The 18,076-nt window shown below is 45.7% G+C and overlaps 1 protein-coding gene across 1 annotated transcript in view; it reads right to left on the bottom strand.

Moving 5' to 3' along the window:
- TNFSF11 (TNF superfamily member 11) overlaps nt 1–18,076 on the bottom strand; it is a 42,186-nt gene that overhangs the window by 8,692 nt on the left and 15,418 nt on the right. The window contains exon 3 of the mRNA XM_086328471.1: nt 25–70. Coding sequence (XP_086184597.1) covers nt 25–70 — 46 coding nt within the window. The remainder of the gene's footprint in view (nt 1–24; nt 71–18,076) is intronic.

The raw sequence follows: 18,076 nt of genomic DNA, 5'->3' as shown, positions 1-18,076 counted from the left end.
ATATTTGTACAGGTCCACGCTTACCTTTTTCTGCTCTAATGTGCTGTGATTTAACAATATGTTGCATTTCCTGCAATAAAAAGAAAAAAAAATCTTATTTATACACTCACTCTTTTGATAAGGCAGTTAAGAATTCAGGACTGTTAGACATACAATAAATTAATCCTCTTTCCCTCAAAATATGCCAAAAATACATAGGTAGTAAAATTTCTTGATGTTCTAAGTAGCCATCAGGGGAAGTTCATCTCCAAAGAGTTATCTGATGTGCTTAAAAAGTAGATTACACACATACTATTCAACAAAATACTTCGGACAGTAAGAGGAAATAAAAGACAGTGTAAATTATAAAACATGGAATCACCAAACATAATGAAACATTTGTAGCAGGTACACAAACGAAGATGAAGTTAACTAGGAAAATAACAATTACCACAGAATGTATGACCCTCTTAAATCTTTAGGGAGGCTCTTTTTATGTCTATTTCATTAGTGAATTCCTGTTCTAACGTTGACGCTCACCCCATAAGAAAGAGAAAGATGCCTGGCTCCCAGTGGTTAATTTTTTATTTTAAAAAGTCACAGTGTATTTAAAGTACTACATGGATGTCCAAGAGCTTTTAGATCACCAGTAATTAACTTAAAATATTGCCACAAATAGAGGTGTAGAAGCTCAAGGCAGAAACAAAAAGAGCTCAAGTACATAAAAAGCATTGTCGTTGTTCAGTCGCTAAGTCGTGTCTGACTCTTGGCAATGTCATGGACTGTAGCCCGCCAGGCTCCTCTGTCCACGGGATTTCTCAGACAAGAATACAGAGCGGGTTGCCATTCCCTTCTCCAGGGGATCTTCCCGATCCAGGGATCGAACTCACATGTCCTGCACTGGCAGGCAGATTCTTTACCTCTGGCTACTGGGGAAACCCCACACAAAGAGTATAGGTAACTGCCTGTCTCTATTTGAGCCCTGACAGTGAAGGGTCCAGTAGGTAACTGCTGCTGCTGCTGCTGCTGCTGCTGCTGCTAAGTCACTTCAGTCGTGTCCGACTCTGTGCGACCCCATAGACGGCAGCCCACCAGGCTCCCCTGTCCTTGGGATTCTCCAGGCAAGAACACTGGAGTGGGTTGCCATTTCCTTCTCCAGTGCATGAAAGTGAAAAGTCAAAGTGAAGTCGCTCAGTCGTGTCTGACTCTTAGCGACCCCATGGACTGCAGCCTACCAGGCTCCTCCATCCATGGGATTTTCCAGGCAAGAGTACTGGAGTGGGGTGCCATTGCCTTCTCCAAATCAAGACCTTAGCTCCTATTAAATAGTAAAGTGATGCAGATGAAACTTCAGGCTTTGACTTCAGGTCAAGTCCCTTCCCAGGCCCCTGGATGTACTAACATACATATTAACAATACCCCGACCACAGGGGGCCTCTATCATAGGTGGTTGTGAAGATTCAATGAGCTCATACACGTAGGCACTTAGCAAAGGGTCTGGTAAAGCCATACATGTAAATACTACTAGAGGGACTTGCCTGGTGGTTGGGTGGTTAAGAATCCACCTTGCAATGCAGGGGACACGCGTTCGACCCCTAGTCGGGGAAGTAAGATCCCACATGCGGAGAGGCAACTAAGCCCTAAGCCCTAAGTTGTGCCACAACTATGCAGCCTGTTGCCACAAGGAAAGATCCCACACGGCACGATGACTAAGACCCGAAGCAGACACATAAACAGATAAATAGATATTTTAAAAATAAATTATTAGTAATATTAACACTAGAAACACTCTGGAGAGAATCCGAATTTCTGTGTTATTGGGGTGATGATCCATGATAACTACCCCACCCTCCACAATGTTTAAAAGATGGGCCAGATAGCTCAAGTTCTTTGAGTGTCTGGAGACAAGGGCTTTGAGACAGATGATGGGTGGGTAGATAGAGGCAGAAACACAGTTTTTCAACTGCTAACGGAAGTGATAAAATTACACTGATTCTTCTGTTTGCCTTCAGGATCCCCAAGAGAGAAGAGAATTTAAGCTACTTTTATTTTTTAACTGGAGGATAATTGCTTTACAATAGTGTGTTGGCCTCTGCCACACATTAACATGAATCAGCCACAGGCATACACAGGTCCCCTCCCTCCTGAACACCCCTCCCACCTCCCTCCCCACCACGCCCCTCTAGGTCATCGCAGAGTGTGTATCTGGGTGGAGCTCCCTGTGTCACCCAGCACGTTCCCACTTGCGATCTGTTTTACATATGGTCACGTATCTGTTTCCGTGCTACTCTCTCCATCCGTCCCACTCCCTTCTTCCCCTGAGAGAAAGACAAATATCACATATTAATTCATGCATGTGGAATCTAGAAAGACGGTACTGATAAATCTGTTTGCAGGGCAGCAATGGAGATGCAGACATGGAGAATCTTATTTTTAAAGGCCCTTGGAGGACACAGCAGCGCTGTCTTCAATTACCTGTTCTAACGGCCTAAAGAAGTTACACGCAGTGTGACTAACTTTCTTTTTTTTTGCGCATTGGGATCTTTTTAAAAAAATTTTATTGGTGTATAGCTGCTTGACGCTGCTGTGTTAATTTCTCCTGTACTGCAAAATGAACACATATCCATAAATCCCTTCCCTTGTGGACGTCCTTCCTCTTCAGGTCACCGCAGAGCATTCAGTAGATCCCCTGCACTGTACAGTGGGTTCTCATTAGTTACTTTATTCACAGTATTGATAGTGTATGTAAGTCAGTCCCAGCCTCCCACTTCCTCCCATCCTCCCCTTTCCCCTTTGGTATCCATAGATCTGTTTTCTGACTTTTAGTGGAAACTTTTCAGCCTCATCCAGGACTACCTGCTGCCCTTATTGCTCAGGGCACTGCCCTGCACAGTTCTGGGGCAAATGGTGGCTGGTCCTTTGGGGCTGTCCAGTGGTCCTCACCAGGCCCTTTCCTTCTCCCACTCCATCCAAGATTTATTTCTCTCCCCTGCTTCCCAATGGGATCCTGATTTCTGGAATTTCCTAGCCTTCCCTGCAATCTCAACAAAGATTTATACATGCACAACCTACCTATTTTACAGTGTGTGTGTATTTATGCATTTATATATACACAATGATACATTGTATACATCTGTTACAAATGTGTAATATATTGCATACATAATGTATCTTTATTCATTATATATATTTATACATATAAAGTGAAGATACATATTGGGTGGGCCAAAAAGTTTGTTCAGATTTTTCTGTACCATCTTATGGATGAAACTTTTGGCCAACCCAATATATGAAATGTTTACTATACAGTGTATATAGCTTTACATATTTATGATTAAATATATCTTTATACATTGTGCATCTCCTTATCTATTTCTATAGGTGTCTATAACGTACCTTCATCTGATTACTACCTCTGAGAAGACGGAATAGGAGTCGGAACCTGGATGACAGGAGTTCAGAGACTTCAGGCTGCCTCTCATTCTCCCTCTAGCCCTGATGGACCTCATCATCAGAAGGAAGAGGGGGGAACGGGGTTCAAGACAGCGAAGTAGAAAGACGCGTACTCATCTCCTGCCGGAGCCCCAAAATCACGTTGAAAAGGAGGCTGGGGATGGAAGAAGGGAGCAGCACCCGGTGTGACACAGGCCTGCGAACGCCTGCCTGCTGGGAGCTTTCCTATTGAGAAGAACACATTTATTCCTGAGAAAGACAAGGAGAGAACCATTGTGTTAGCTCCAAGGTTCTCAGCCTTGAATGTGAAGCCTGACTTCCCAGGGGTGGAGTCTGAGAATGCGCATTTCTCGCAGGTGAGCTGGCGTGGCTGACCTGGGGCCTCCATTTGAGAAGAGCAACCCCACTCCCATCCCCAAAGACTTCAGAGATGTGCACCTCTGAGAGTTTCTCAAAGCTTGAGACCAGGCCAGAGACACAGCAGACAAAAGTCACTGATTAAGTGGGCAGGGAAAGTTTGTTCTCTCCCACCCGGGAATGAACTTCTGTCCATTTAATCAGCAGCTGCTAGGTCAGTGCTGTCATAGAATCTCTTTATTACAAGAAAACGCAATAACCAGAGCCATTCTGAAGCACTTTCAATGTTTGCTTTAAAAAAAAAAAAAAGTGTCATGACCCAGGATGAATTAAAACTCAAGCAAAAGACCCATGAGGTAATGCTGCTTTCATGTTATACAATTTTGGGTATCCAAGAATTGCAGTTTCTTCTCAAAAGCCATACAGGTTTCTCAAAAACCATCCACATGAAAAGCAAAGTACAAAAAATGTAGACTCAATGTCTGTTCTTATATTCTTACCCCACCTCCAATCTTTTGAACTCTAAGATCATTCTTATTTATGTGTACACATTAACCATGAACATAAGAGACTACAGTTTGGGGGTGCCCTGGCCCAACTCCAGCCAGTCTAACTCAGTTAGTCTGATATTGACTTGCTGGATTTTCTTTTTTTTTTACAGTAATCTCCCCAGGTGATTCTAATATGTAGCAGGCATAGAGAAACATTACTATTTGAGCATTTCCATGAATGGTGGTTTGGTGAGAGCTCTATTTAGTCATTGATTATATTCTCACAATTTATCTGGGAAATCCCACAGACAGAAGAGCCTGCTGGGCTACAGTCCATGGAGTCACAAAGAGTCAGACATGACTGAGCACGCACATGCTCCTCTTTAGAAGACTATACTCTAGGAGGCTGGCAGGAAAGTATCAGTGGCCTGTGATGGAGTTCTGGACATGCTGCCCCCAAATATAGTGATTTATATGATTTTGAGAAATGGTGGATGCAGGAAGAACCTCTTGGCCTCCCTCTTCTCCCTGAAGCAGGTCATAGATCCTCAGGTGAGAGGTACCTTCCCCATCTGGAAGAAGGGAGCCTCTTCATCTCTTAAGATGGGACAACACCCAGAGGAAACTGAAGGAGAATGGACACGTGTATGTATAGTTGAGTCACTTTGCTGTCGATCTGAAACCATCACAACATTGTCAATCGGCTATGTGTGCGTGCCTGCTAAGTTGCTTCGGTCAGGTCTGACTTTCTGCAACCCCTTTCTGTAGCCCACCAGGCTCCTTTGTCCAGGGGATTCTACAGGCAATAACACTGGAGTGGGTTGCCATGCCTTCCTCATTAATCAACAACTATATGCCAATATAAAATAAAAAGTTCAAAAAAAAAAAGTTTATGTAATTTTCATATAAAGGAACAAAGACTATGTGGATAACAAATACTGAAAAAATCATATTACAGAGCTGTGTCTGAGGTTAATTAACAAAAACATTATCCTATTTTTTTCCTATTTGGGAGAAAAAGTGATTGCTGCAAGATCCAGCTTAAATATGAAAAAAAAAAAAAAAAAATGAAGGAACGGGCCTTGCTGAGTTTCCCCCAGTGTACCACCCTTCACTGAGACCCTGTCCTGTCCCATTTTTTCCCTACACCTTTCCACTCTTCATCAAACTGAGTATAAAACCCACTCCGCTTAACTATTCCTGTGGGTCTTCATTTCCTTATGAAGGCTCCTGTGTCACATAAAACCTACATTAAATAAACTGGGATGGCTTCTCTTATTAACTTGTCTTTTGTCAGTCTAATTTATAGGACCCCCACTGGTGAACCTAAGTGGGGAGAGGGGGAAAGAGTCTTTTTTTTCCCCCTCTCGCCCACCTGGACCAGGGGATCTGACAAAAAGGAACCTCAACATCAGGAAATACGGTCTCAGAATTCCTGGGATGGAGGGAGGGAGTCTTCAGAGAACAGCAGGCTCAGAACCTGCTGGAGGAGTTCAGAGCTTGCCTGTCGGGTGGAGGAGCCTCCAGACTCAGCCAGGCAGGCCCTGGGTGTGGGGGCCTCACATCTCCAGTAGTGACTCCATCAAGGTCCCGCCACAGCGCAGGGCCACCCTGGTCCCTTTTCTGAAAGCTCAGATACTTGACTATGTACATACCATGCAGTTCTCTCTTGAATGGCCTCCTAATATTCTTAATTTTCAAGATTATAGGAGACTCTTCTGAAGGAGTACAATTCTATTTATCTCCCAAGCTTTGCATTTACATTTATTTTCATCCACAGCCGTCCTCTCCTTTTGTCACATTAATTAGAGTGTTTTAAAATTCGCAGAGTTCTTTAGTCCTAAATCTTATCATTCCGACACTGCTTCTGGTTTCTTTGAATTCAGAAAGATCTGATCTGTCTAATTTGGGGAAGACACTACAAAGAACATCCAAACTCCTTTCCTCTGAACAAATTATTCACATAAAAGAGATCTTTTAAGGAATGTTTTATGGGTTTTATCTTATTTTAAACCCAGCTGTAATTTTTTTTTTTTAGTTAACTCCCTGGACACACATTGAGAAATGGAATATTTCCTGCTGGATCAGTAAACAAGGATGTTCATAGTCCCGGGCGATCGCAGCCACTCCCGCTGATGAGCGGATGAGCCCCGAGGGAGCTCAGAAAGCAAAGAACACCAAGCGGCAGCGTGCCCCGTGGTGAGAAACTCAGGGCGGGAAATGCAGCCACACCCTGTGGCGAGACACTCAGGGCAGGAAAACAGGAGCGCGGCCCCAGATGACAGGGTGAAAAGCAAAAGCGGGAGCCTCTCACTCTTTGCGACCCCGTGGACGGTGGCCCACCAGGCTTCTCTGTCCACGGAATTCTCCAGGCAAGAATCCTGCAGCGGGTACCATTCTCTTCCCCAGGGGATCTTCCGGACCTAGGGGTTGAACCTGAGTCTCCTGCACTGCAGGCAGATTCCTTAGCTGCTGAGCCACCAGGGAAGCCCCGTAGCTGAGGGGCATATCAAGGGAATGATTTGAGTGAGCCCAGACTCTTGCATCTTCTCATACACAGGAAAGCGCTAAATGCCTAAACTTCAGTTATCTGTCTCCTTTAATTAGCATTAATTGTTTGACGTTCAGACTCCCAGCCCTTTGTCGCAAAACTTCTGTATAACCTGGCTCCTCCCTTCCCCTCCTCAGGGCAGTTCTCTCGCGGTCATGTGAGATGCTGTCTCCAGGCTTGAGGTCCTAAAACTTCCCACTGAATAAAACGTAACTCTCCACTTCTAGGTTGGGAATCGTTTTTAAGTTGACACACACAGTACAATCATAGGTTGTCTCCCTCCTGTCATCCAGAATGCCCACAGCTATGCATAAAGAAGTATAGAGAGGTTTGACACGCCTCCCAGCGAACAGCCTCCAGCAGAAGCCAGAAACAGTCTCCAGGGTGAGAAAGCTGGGCAGACCGCCCTCTCTATCTTCTGTTGGCTGAGAACTCCTAAAGAAAAACCAGCGTCCTGTTCCCCAGGAACATCGGCGATCTGCCTTCTCAGAAGAGAGCATGTTTAGCGTCTGTCACATTCAAGGACAAAGAGACCTACCCCCTGGCTTCCAAAACCTACTCAGGACTGGTAGGATCTTACCTGTAAGTTCCTAGGAAAATCCCATGCATGAATGAACTTATATTTATGGTCACACTATAACAAGAAGGCTTTTCAGCTAATTTATGCATTTTTAAATAAGCATAATTTGCGTCTAAATTGTGAGAGCTTCATTTAACCCTTCAAAACGGGACAAAAAAGAAAAACCGAACTACTGGTAGACAGCCAAAGAAATCACTGCCAATTCAAGGATAAAAGAAATCCTCTGACATGCTGCCACCTAGTGGACACTGTCTAACATTGACAAGCCAGACTGCAGGTTTCAAACTGCCTTCTGCCCCAACTCCACAAAGTTCTAAAAACAATAGATGATGAGGAAATTACCAAACATTTTGAAAATCTCCTTGTGGTATTTTCCTATTTAGACTGCACTGACTTTTTCATCTTTGCCGTCACAGTACATTTGGACAAGAAAACAACCGGTATGATATTTCCTTTTTCTTTAATTTCCACTTTTTATTTCACTCAGAGAAAAATGTTGGGATTTCACAATTTCTCCTTCAAGAAAGAGAGTACACAAAAGATCAATAGGATTGTGTAACTGTGGTCTCTAGGATGGCTTCTCTTCAACTTCCGCCTTAATTCAACATCTAAGTACGATTCCCGGGAGTGTGATGGGGAGACTGTTGTGCCAGGCGCCCCTGAACATCTTACAATATTTTCGGATCATTTTGCCAAAGAGAAGTAGGGGAGAGACATCCCAGAACCGGCTCAATCTTGATATATCAGAGCCACTCCATAAGAATAAATATAAACACCTGTCAGCATTTTCAGCTCCTTTTGAGCAGTCATGGGAATTTTGCTCCAGGTTATTTAAACATTGACAGCAAACGCTCAACCCAGCCTCTGCAAACTCAGCTGGATAACCGCCCCCAACAAGACTTTGAGAGCCTTCCAATTCAAGAGTGAACGTTATTAATTTGGTCTTATAAAATCATATGGATAAACAGATACAAATCTTCACTGAGGATACTCCCAACTGTAAAGATAACCCTGAGAAAAGTCAAGTCGCTGGAGTCTGGTCTCATCAGACTAAAGAGCCCACCTGCGCATTGTGATGTGACTTGCGCCATCCATGCGGTACCTGTCAGTCAGAGCGCAGGAGGAGCAATTTGTCTAGCCAGATGCTTCCGGAAGCCACTGGCACCAGCTCCTAGCTGGGGTCTCAGGTGGCTGCCTCCCTCTGCAATCCCAAAGGCAGCTGCAGGGACATCTGGCTGGTTGAACAAGGATTTAACACCCCGTTTGCCAGATATAATACAGGGTTCATACACTTGTTAACATATGTAATGCATTCATTTTAACATCTTAATGATACCCTTCCTGTAATTCTTCTCCAACCTAGTTATGAGAATAGTGTATTCATCAGCCGAGTTAGCACATGAATGCCACACGAGGGTTGTTTCTGAAAATGAATAGCCAGTTTCCTATTCCTGCAGAGAAATCCTGCAGACTTGCACCTTGCAAAGAGCTCAGAAATCCATCCTCATCCCTCCAGCCAGAGGACCACTGCCTTCCTTCAAGCCGTCATCATTTCTCATTGCTGCTGCTGCTGCTAAGACGCTTCAGTCGTGTCCGACTCTGTGTGACCCCATAGACTGCAGCCCACCAGGCTCCCCCATCCCTGGGGTTCTCCAGGCAGGAACACTGGAGTGGGTTGCCATTTCCTTCTCCAGTGCATGAAAGTGAAAAGGGAAAGTGAAGTCGCTCAGTCGTGTCCAACTCTTCGAGACCCCATGGACTGCAGCCCACCAGGCTCCTCCGTCCATGGGATTTTCCAGGCAAAAGTACTAAATCGGGGTGCCATTGCCTTCTCCAAAGTTACTATAATAGCCTCCTACCCCCTCTTCTGGGCTCCTGCTTTCCTCAAACCAGCCCAATGCTGCTAGAGCGAGTGTCAGAAAGTCTGAAAGGGAGCAAGGCCGTTACCTTCTATTTTCTTAAAAATTTTTTAAAAAAAATTTTATTGAAATACAGTTTACTTACAATGTTGTGTTAGTTTCAGGTGTGCAGCAAAATGATTCGGATACTATATATCTATACATAGATATATATGTGTGTGTTTAGTCGCTAAGTCCTATCCTACCCTTTGTGACCCCAGGTTTCCCTGTCCTCCACTATCTCCCGGAGTTTGCTCAAACTCATGTCCATTGAGTCAGTGATGCCATCCAACCATCTCATCCTCTTGCCTTCAACCTTTCCCAGCATCAGGGTCTTTTCCAATGAGTTGGCTCCTAGCATCAGGTGTGGATAAACATTTTCAGATTCTTTTCTCTTATAGGTTACTACAAGATACTGAGTAACATTCCCTATCCTACACAGTAGGTCCTTGCTGGTCATCTGTTTTATATATAGTAGTGTGTATATGTTAATCTCAAACTCCTAACTTATCCCTCCCCTGTCTTTCCCGTTGGTAACTGTGGGACCCAAGGATAAAAGAGCAGATAAAACTAAGGAGGGTCCTGGAATGCAGGAACGGATAAACTGGACCCTTATCATCCTTCCCTCCCCCGTGTTGTAACTATTAATGGATTTCAGTCTCCTGAGTGGTATAACCTGTCTCCCCTCTTCCCCATTTGCCTTACTCTTCCCCCAACTCAGTATATATGCCTCATCCAATAGCAAATGACCCGCAAGACCCCTACCCCACTCCTTGTATCCCGGGTATAAAAGTGGACTAAGGAGCCTTGTTCAACGTCGGTTCTCCCTTGAGCCGGCCCGCTGTTCTAACAGTGTCTCCTATTCTAATAAACTTTATTTCCCTCTCATTCTGCCTCATGCCTGGAAATTCTTTTCCAACCCACGCCCAGACCACGACAGTAACCATAAGTTAGTTTCCTATGTCTATGAGTCTATTTCTGTTTTGCAAATAAATTCATTTGTATCTTTTCTTTAGATTCCACATATAAGCAATATCATATGGTATTTGTCTTCCTCTGTCTGACATTTCATTTAGTATGATAATCTCTGGGTCTATCTATCCATGTTGCTGCAAATGGCATTATTTCATTCTTTTTATGGCCAAGTAATATTATGGCCAAATTATATATATTGCCCAATTATATACAAATATATATATGGGCAATTAATATAAATATTAATATTTATGGCCAAAGTAATATTCTGCTGTGTATATGTACCACATCTTCATCTGTTCCTCTATTGATGAAGTCCCTTCTCTTCTGAAAACCCTCCAGGGGCTACGGGCAGACTTGAGCAACAAGTCTAATTCCTAACCTGGGCCATGCATGACTGGGCTGGTTACCACCCCAGGCTCTCCTGCCACTCCTCCCCTGCATCCCCAAAGCCCATCACCCTTGAGAACACTCTGGGTGTTCAAGCCACATGGCACCACTTCAGAGTCATCTCCTGCAGGTCTCCTGCGCTTCCATCCATGCAGACTTGGCACACAGCTCCTCCCCTGGAGAGAGATCTTACTGTCTTATCGAGAGCTCATCTTTAGTTGCAAAGATTTTATTTCCATGGCATTCTTGGCTCACAAAGCACAGAAAGAATAACCACCAGATGCTATGGAACAAAAAAAGAGACAGGATTGGTTTTTTTTAGGCCGAGCTACCTGGCACGTGGGCTCTAGTTCCCTGATGAGGGGTTGAACCCACGCCCCCTACACTGACACTGGACCACTGCCAGGGAAGTCCAAGAGACAAGGTTAGGGTTGATTTACAATCGATGTCTCAGCCCCTCTTTGTCCCTCCGCTAATGCTCGCTTTGGAATTTCTAATCCACAGGATGTCGGGGGACACTTTGTATGCACCTGGATGGAGCCGGAGACCTCCTGGCTTGTTGTGAAGAGTCAATGGTTAAGGCTCTGAAAACACCTCAAGGCAAAGAACTTTAAGGACAGGAGCCATTAAGGGGTTCCCTGATGCCGGAAAAGATTGAAGGCAAAAAAAGTGGGCGGCAGAGGATGCGATGGTTGGATGGCATCCCTGACTCAACGGACATGAATTTGAGCAAATTCTGGGAGATGGTGAAGGACTGCGAGGCCTGGCGTGCTACCCTCCATGGGGTCGCAAAGAGCCAGACACGACTTGGGCAACTGCACACCACCACCTAAACGTCTGTTATTCAGGCAGAGTGGAGCCTGTGCTTCCAGGCCCAGAGCCCCTGGGGGTACCGGCCACCAGAACCAGGGCAGGAGCACTAGGAAGGGGGCGGGGCAGCTCCACCCATCCCCCTGGGGTGGGGGTGAGGGGTGAGGGGTCCAGGGCTCTGAGAGTGTCTGGGTGGGGGCGGGTGGAGATACGACAGATGCCCCACTAACCCTGAAGGTAAGAGCCATCTCAGACCTGAATTTATAATTTGACCCTTTGTTCCCTAAAATTTGTTATTTTTAACCAAACACTATTGCTTTAAAAAATTCTCTCTCCTAGACAACTGGGGTAAGAGGGGTGGGAGGGAGGCTCAACAGGGAAGGGGTGTTACGTACACATATGACTGATTCACTTCGCAGTACAGCAGAAACTAACGTGACATCATAAAGCAATTGCTGTTGTTCAGTTGCCCAGTCGTGTCCAACTCGAGACCCCATGGACTGCAGCACTCCCGGCCCCCCGTCCCTCACCATCTCCTGAAGCTTGCCCAAGTTCATGCCATCCAGCCATCTCATCCTCTGACACCCTCTCTTCTGCCCTCAATCTTTCCTAGCATCAGGGGCTTTTCCAATGAGTTGTCTGTTGACATAAGATGACCAAAATACTGGAGTTTCAGCCTCAGAATCAAACCTTCCAACTATAAGGCAACTATCCTCCAATAAAAAAAAAATCCCTCAAAGCCAAACAGGGGTTCTGCCTCTCCACCCTCACGCAGCCCATTCTGAATCTCCTCATCTCTGTCTCCTCACTGAATCACCCACCCCAGCCATGACCATCCCTGGAAATTCCCAGGGAAGAGCTCTACCAAGATGTGGACCAGTTTCCTCCTCCCCCACTAAGTACAGTTGGTGAGCGGGGGCTCATTTCTCCCAGAAGAGGCTGCTGATTGGAAAAGACATGTCTTTGCACACAGATAATGGACTCTACCCACCGAAGGGCTGAAGAATACAATGCCCTTGTTTTCCTAAAGCAGAGTGATGCCTTCCTGGCCCGGCGATGGCTATACTGGGAATAGAAAATTAGTTTTTATTGTTTAACCTTCATGGTTTAAATGAGGAAGTTTCTGCTACAGTTAAAGGTCCCCTCGAGTTTTCATAAAGTGGCCTTATGACAGCAATATTAGTCTTCATAAAGAGCTCAATTTTAAAATGTCTTGCGCTAGGGTACTTGTTACAAAGTTTCATCTAAGGGCTTAGCCGACTGACTGCAGTGGAGCATCTTGGGCTAACTGTGCTATTTACTGCATCTCTGCTCTCTTTTCCACTTTTATTTTTGATTAATTAATTCATTCTTTACTTCTGGCCATCCTGGCCCTTTGTTGCTGTGCACAGACTTTTCTCCAGCTGCGGCGAGCAGGCGCTACTCTTCATTGCAGCGGGAGGGCTTCGCACTGCGGTGGCTTCTCTTGTTGCAGAGCATGAGCTCTACTGCACACAGGCTCCAGTAGCCGTGCCTCCTGGGTTCTAGAGCCCAGGTTCAATAGTTGTGGTGCATGGCTCAGTTGCCCCATGGCATGCGGCATCTACCAGGACCAGGGATCGAACCTGTGTCCCTTGCATCGGCAGGTGGATTCTCAAGCACCGGACTGCCAGAGAAGTCCTCTTTTGCCACTTTTCAACATAATCATGCCACCGCACACTGGCAGAGTTTCTGACATCCACAAAGCCTCATCCCCACCCTCCCGCCCCCCTGAAGAAGGTTATTTGCATAGTCTCTCCCCACAGTATCTCTGACTGCTAGGAATGGAGCTTGAAGTGGGACAGAGGTACCAGGGCAGCCACTGTGGACCAGTGAGGCCAGGGAGGGAGGGGAGAGGTTGGCCGTGAGGGTTCTCCAGCCTCACAGTCCCTGTCACGTTCATGCCTTAAAAAGCCACACTTGGGAATGCCCTCCAGCCATTAAGGAGAATCTTCCGGGCACTGATAATGTGGCCAGCTTCTTGCAATATTAAACCATCATCTGCTTGATGACATCAAGAGCAAGGCTGAGCACAGATCACTCATAAATTCATTAAGCTGGTTCTTTAAACATTCCTTGAGCGCCAACTGCATATCTGCCACTGGGTAGAGAAACAAAACATCAGAGTCTCTGCCCTTGGAAAGCTTGCATTTGGGTGTACCAGGCCAGCACCAGGCCCCTGGCATCGATGCTATGCTGGGGTGAATACAAGAAGCCCCACGTGTGCACCACAGGGGTTCCTACCCCAAAGGTGGGCAGGTAGGCATCACTGGGGGCTTCCCTGGTGGCTCAGGTGGTAAAGAATCTGCCTTTCAATGCAGGAGACCCAGGTTCGATTCCTGGATGGGGAAGATCCACCAGAGAAGGAAATGGCAGCCCATTCCAGTATTCTTGTCTGGAGAATCCCATGGACAGAGGAGCCTGGTGGGTTACAGTCCATGGGGTCACAAAGAGTCGGCCACAACTGAGTGACGAACACTTTCACCTTTGTGTGTGTGAAGAAATGGCTGAGCTAAATTTTGAAAGACAAATAAAAACTGTACACAAAGAGAAGCCTGGAATGGCACACACAGAACACGTGCAGAGACCTATACTTCATCCATCCACCCAGCCGTCCATTCCGCAGAGTTCGCGGATGGCTGCAAGGGCAGGGTGTCCTGCAGGAGGCCAAGATGCTGTGCATCTGGGACAAACGGCCTCTCTGCCCTCACTGTGCTTACAGTGAGGTAGGGAAGGAGGCAGGAAGTGGCGGGTGGCGACGGGCACAGCCAGGTTAGGGAACTTCCTACCCTTTACTGAGGTGGGGCTGCTGAGCACAGCCGAGGAGCGTGAGGAGATGGAGCCACAGGATAATGAGGCTGGAGAGGCGGAGCTTGGAAGGAGGGTCCCAGAACACAAAAGACTTGGTGTTCCATCTTCAGCAGCTCAGACGTTATCCTGAGGGCTACAAGGGTCCACTGAAGGATTTTCGTGAGCAGGAAAGCAAGAGACACGTTTCAACTGGCATCTGAGAAATCGCTGAGTTGTAGAGAGGGTGGGCTAGAGGCAGTGTGATAGGGCAGGGCGGCTGCCTGGCAGTGGTCCAGGTGAACAGTGATGATGGGGACGGTGACGCCTGTACTGAGGGGCCAACGGTCGTGATATGGTGCAGAGAGAAGTGCTTGAAAGTTTAGGAAGGAGGTAGAACCCACAGGTGAGGGTGAGGTAAGAAAGTTAGAGGAAGCCTGTAAGACCATCTTCTGGCTTCTGGTTTGGGGTGATGGAGATGACGGCTCTGTCCTTCACCACGAAAGGGTTGATCAGATGAGAAGCATTTATATGCGTGGAGGAGAAAAGGTTCTGAGTTCATCAAGTTTCTGATGAATATGAGTGTTACGGTTTATAATTATCATTATTTTTACTGCTGCTTCTGCTACAATACCACCACCATCACCCCTACAATCACTCCTACCATCACCAATACCACCACCATCACCACCCCTACAATCACCCCTACCATCACAAACCACCATCACCACCATCATCCTTACCATCACCAATACCACCATCATCACCACCATCACCACCACCATCACCACCATCACCACCACCATCACCACCATCACCCCTACCATCACCATCACCATACCCACCATCACCACCATCACCACCACCATCACCACCACCATCACCACCCAGCGCTCTCAAAGAGAAAAACCGGAGAACTGAGGGAGCACCCTAGTGATAAGGAAGCTATGTGAGGACGGACCTCTCAGACCTTGAATCTTGAAAAGTTCAAGCAAATATTTGCTGCCTGGTCATCCCAGATATGGGCTCCCCAGGTACTGCAGTGGTCAAGAATCTACCTGCCAATGCAGGAGCCTCAGGAGACCTGGGTTTGATCCCTGGGTCAGGAAGATCATCAGAAGAGGTTATGAGAACCCTGAAAAATCCCATAGACAGAGGAGCCTGGCGGGCTACAGTCCATGGGGTCACAAAGAGTTGGACAGGACTGAGCGACTGAGCACAGCACAGCACACATCTCAGACATAGAGTGTTCTGTGTGACTTCCAAGACCCGTCTTCTCCGTAACACACAGGCTGAATCCTGCTTCTCAAATATAGTCATGCCATTCACCAGTGGCTTCCCTGTCCCCCAGTGGCTCTCACCTCTTCCTAAGATGCTTGGTGGTGGTTTAGTCACTAAGTTGTGCCCAACTCTTGAAACCCCATGGACTGCAGCCCGCCAGGCTCCTCTCCATGGGATTCTCCAGGCAAGAATACTGGAGTGGGTTGCCATGTCCTTCTCCATAAGATGCTTAGAACACCTCTTTGGTCAGTATTTACCCTGAAGCCTTCCCGAAGACAGACCAGCCCTTCTAAGAAAGATTTCCCAAATCATAGAGTCTACTCCTGAACTACCAAATCAGAATCTTTGTAACAGATCTGGGAGCCTTTTGTTTCTGTTTTAAACAAGTTCCCCAAGTGATTTTTAAGATCAAGTCAGGTTTGGGAAATGCTGCTCAAGGGCACATCATTCTCTTCCAGCTCCACAGGCTGGCTCTCTCCTAGGATGAGCCGCTTCTGGTGGAGCAATCCAAGCATCCTTCACCAGGTCCCCTCCAACTGAGGACCCGCAGTCTTACTGACTTCTGGAATTGCAGCCCAAGAGCCTATGTCACATAATGAGATGCTCCTCTTTTAGGCATGCCCTTGGTCTTCTGTTTTCTTTTTTAATGTCAAGCCAGAATATCTTTTCTTCTACCCTGGAGTACTTCTGGCATGAAGATAAGCCCAACTCCTACAACACCACTCACTGGTTATTTCCCTTTTGGAAACCCTCCTACCTTCTGCCCTGGGTCTCCCCTGTGACTGAGCCCATCACAGCTAATGGGTCGTTGTTGGACAAAAACCAGTAGATGGCTTGGTTTTGTAGGAAAATTCTGTGGGTCGTGCTTTGGCTTTCCCATAAAGGCAGCTTTTATAAATGCTAGATATGATTGGGGTTGATTGAATTGCAGTTCCCAAAACTGTTATGGCAGGGATGAAATCCCATTGGAAAACCACTACATGACTAACATCTTGACTTGGGAACGTCAGTGCCCCCAAACCCCAAGCTGCCTTGTGGGTTTACAAGAAACTTTCTTGGGACACATACTCTTATATACAAAGGCAAAGAGATAATGAATGGGGTTTAATTTTTCCCCTTGTTTTTGTCATGTGAATTTAACTAAAAAGCAAATAAAAATAATGTCTATATAACAACTGCAATGCTTATAATTTCATAAGTCGTTAAGATCTACTCATTATAGACTCTAGTTTTAAAAGTGGAAATATGTTTCCTGTAATAATTGACATTGGAATTCTAAGGAATCAGTTTGACAGATGGAAAAAACAACCACTCAGTCTGATGAACTTTCTGGTTTTAAATTTATGTTCTTGAACCCACAAAACCTACCAAAAACTGGGAAAGTGAGAATCAAAATTTATTCAAAAATCTCAGATACATGGATTAAACAAACCTTTGGAAGTTCCTCAGGAAGATGCATGCTGTTAAATCTACTTTCAAATTTCCTCTCTTTTGGAATCTAAATAATCCTAAAGTACTTTAAGTTTTAGAAAATAAAATCTTGACTGTTCCAATTTTTTGTATACTTGTATATACATAGAGTTAACTCTTGCTCACACAGTGAGCCCACTTTCCTGCCTAAACAGGATTTAGTGAGTATCGGAGACCAGTCATTGTCCTCCTAGAATCCATCCTTTCCTCTTTGCAACTAGTGACAGGCAACCCTCTTTGCTCCAGCTTTGGTGCCAACAGCTGCTAAACCAGAAACGACAATGTGAAGCCCGCCTTGCATCCAAGTGTCTGCTTACGAGCGAGTTCCAGACAACAAGACATTGATGATGTCTCCGCTTCCAAGTACTGCCTTGACCGTTTCTTTCTCCCTTTCCACTTTCTGGGAGTGACAACGTCTGGAGAAGACAACTTGGATCCAGAGAGGAAAGCACCTGATGAGGATGGAGGTGCCTTCCTGCCAGCTCTGAACTTCCACCTTTAGATTTTTGCACATGAGAGAAAAAACTTCTATCTTATTTCTTCCACTGAGTGATGGGTCTCTTTGTTACAGCAGCACAGACTGTACTAAAGCACAGTGAACGCATGACCAAGGACCAAAGGACTGCAAATCTCTGGCTACATCATTCTCAGTATCAGGAGATAGTTTCACATTTACTGTGAACCCTGAAGGAGATCAACTAATGTGCTGATTCCTGAAGAAGAAACTAAGAATTCCAGGTAAGAATCAATTGTTCGATAATTATGACTCTGGTCTGACTCCCCATTTTTGGTAAATGTTTTGAGGCTCAGTGACCTACTGACTCCATGAAATGGTTAGTTAGGAATGTGCTAACAACATAGTTTATTGGTAGTCATTGCCATTGGCTTTTATATTCTGGGGTGAAATAGAGAGTTTTGTAAGAGCATATAAGAAGCCAGAGCCATGTTTCCAGTTCCCATTATGGCCCTGCCTCTATATAGGTTACAAGCCATGAAGAGGCCAAAAACATGATTAAAGCAAGAAGTTCAGCTAAAG

This window comes from Bos grunniens, chromosome 12 (assembly GCF_055505025.1).
Source record: "Bos grunniens cultivar Pamir isolate PY7600 chromosome 12, Bosgru_T2T1.0, whole genome shotgun sequence".
Classification (NCBI taxonomy): Eukaryota; Metazoa; Chordata; class Mammalia; order Artiodactyla; family Bovidae; genus Bos; species Bos grunniens.
Note: the sequence above shows the minus strand (reverse complement) of the source record. Positions and strands in the feature narration are given on the sequence as shown.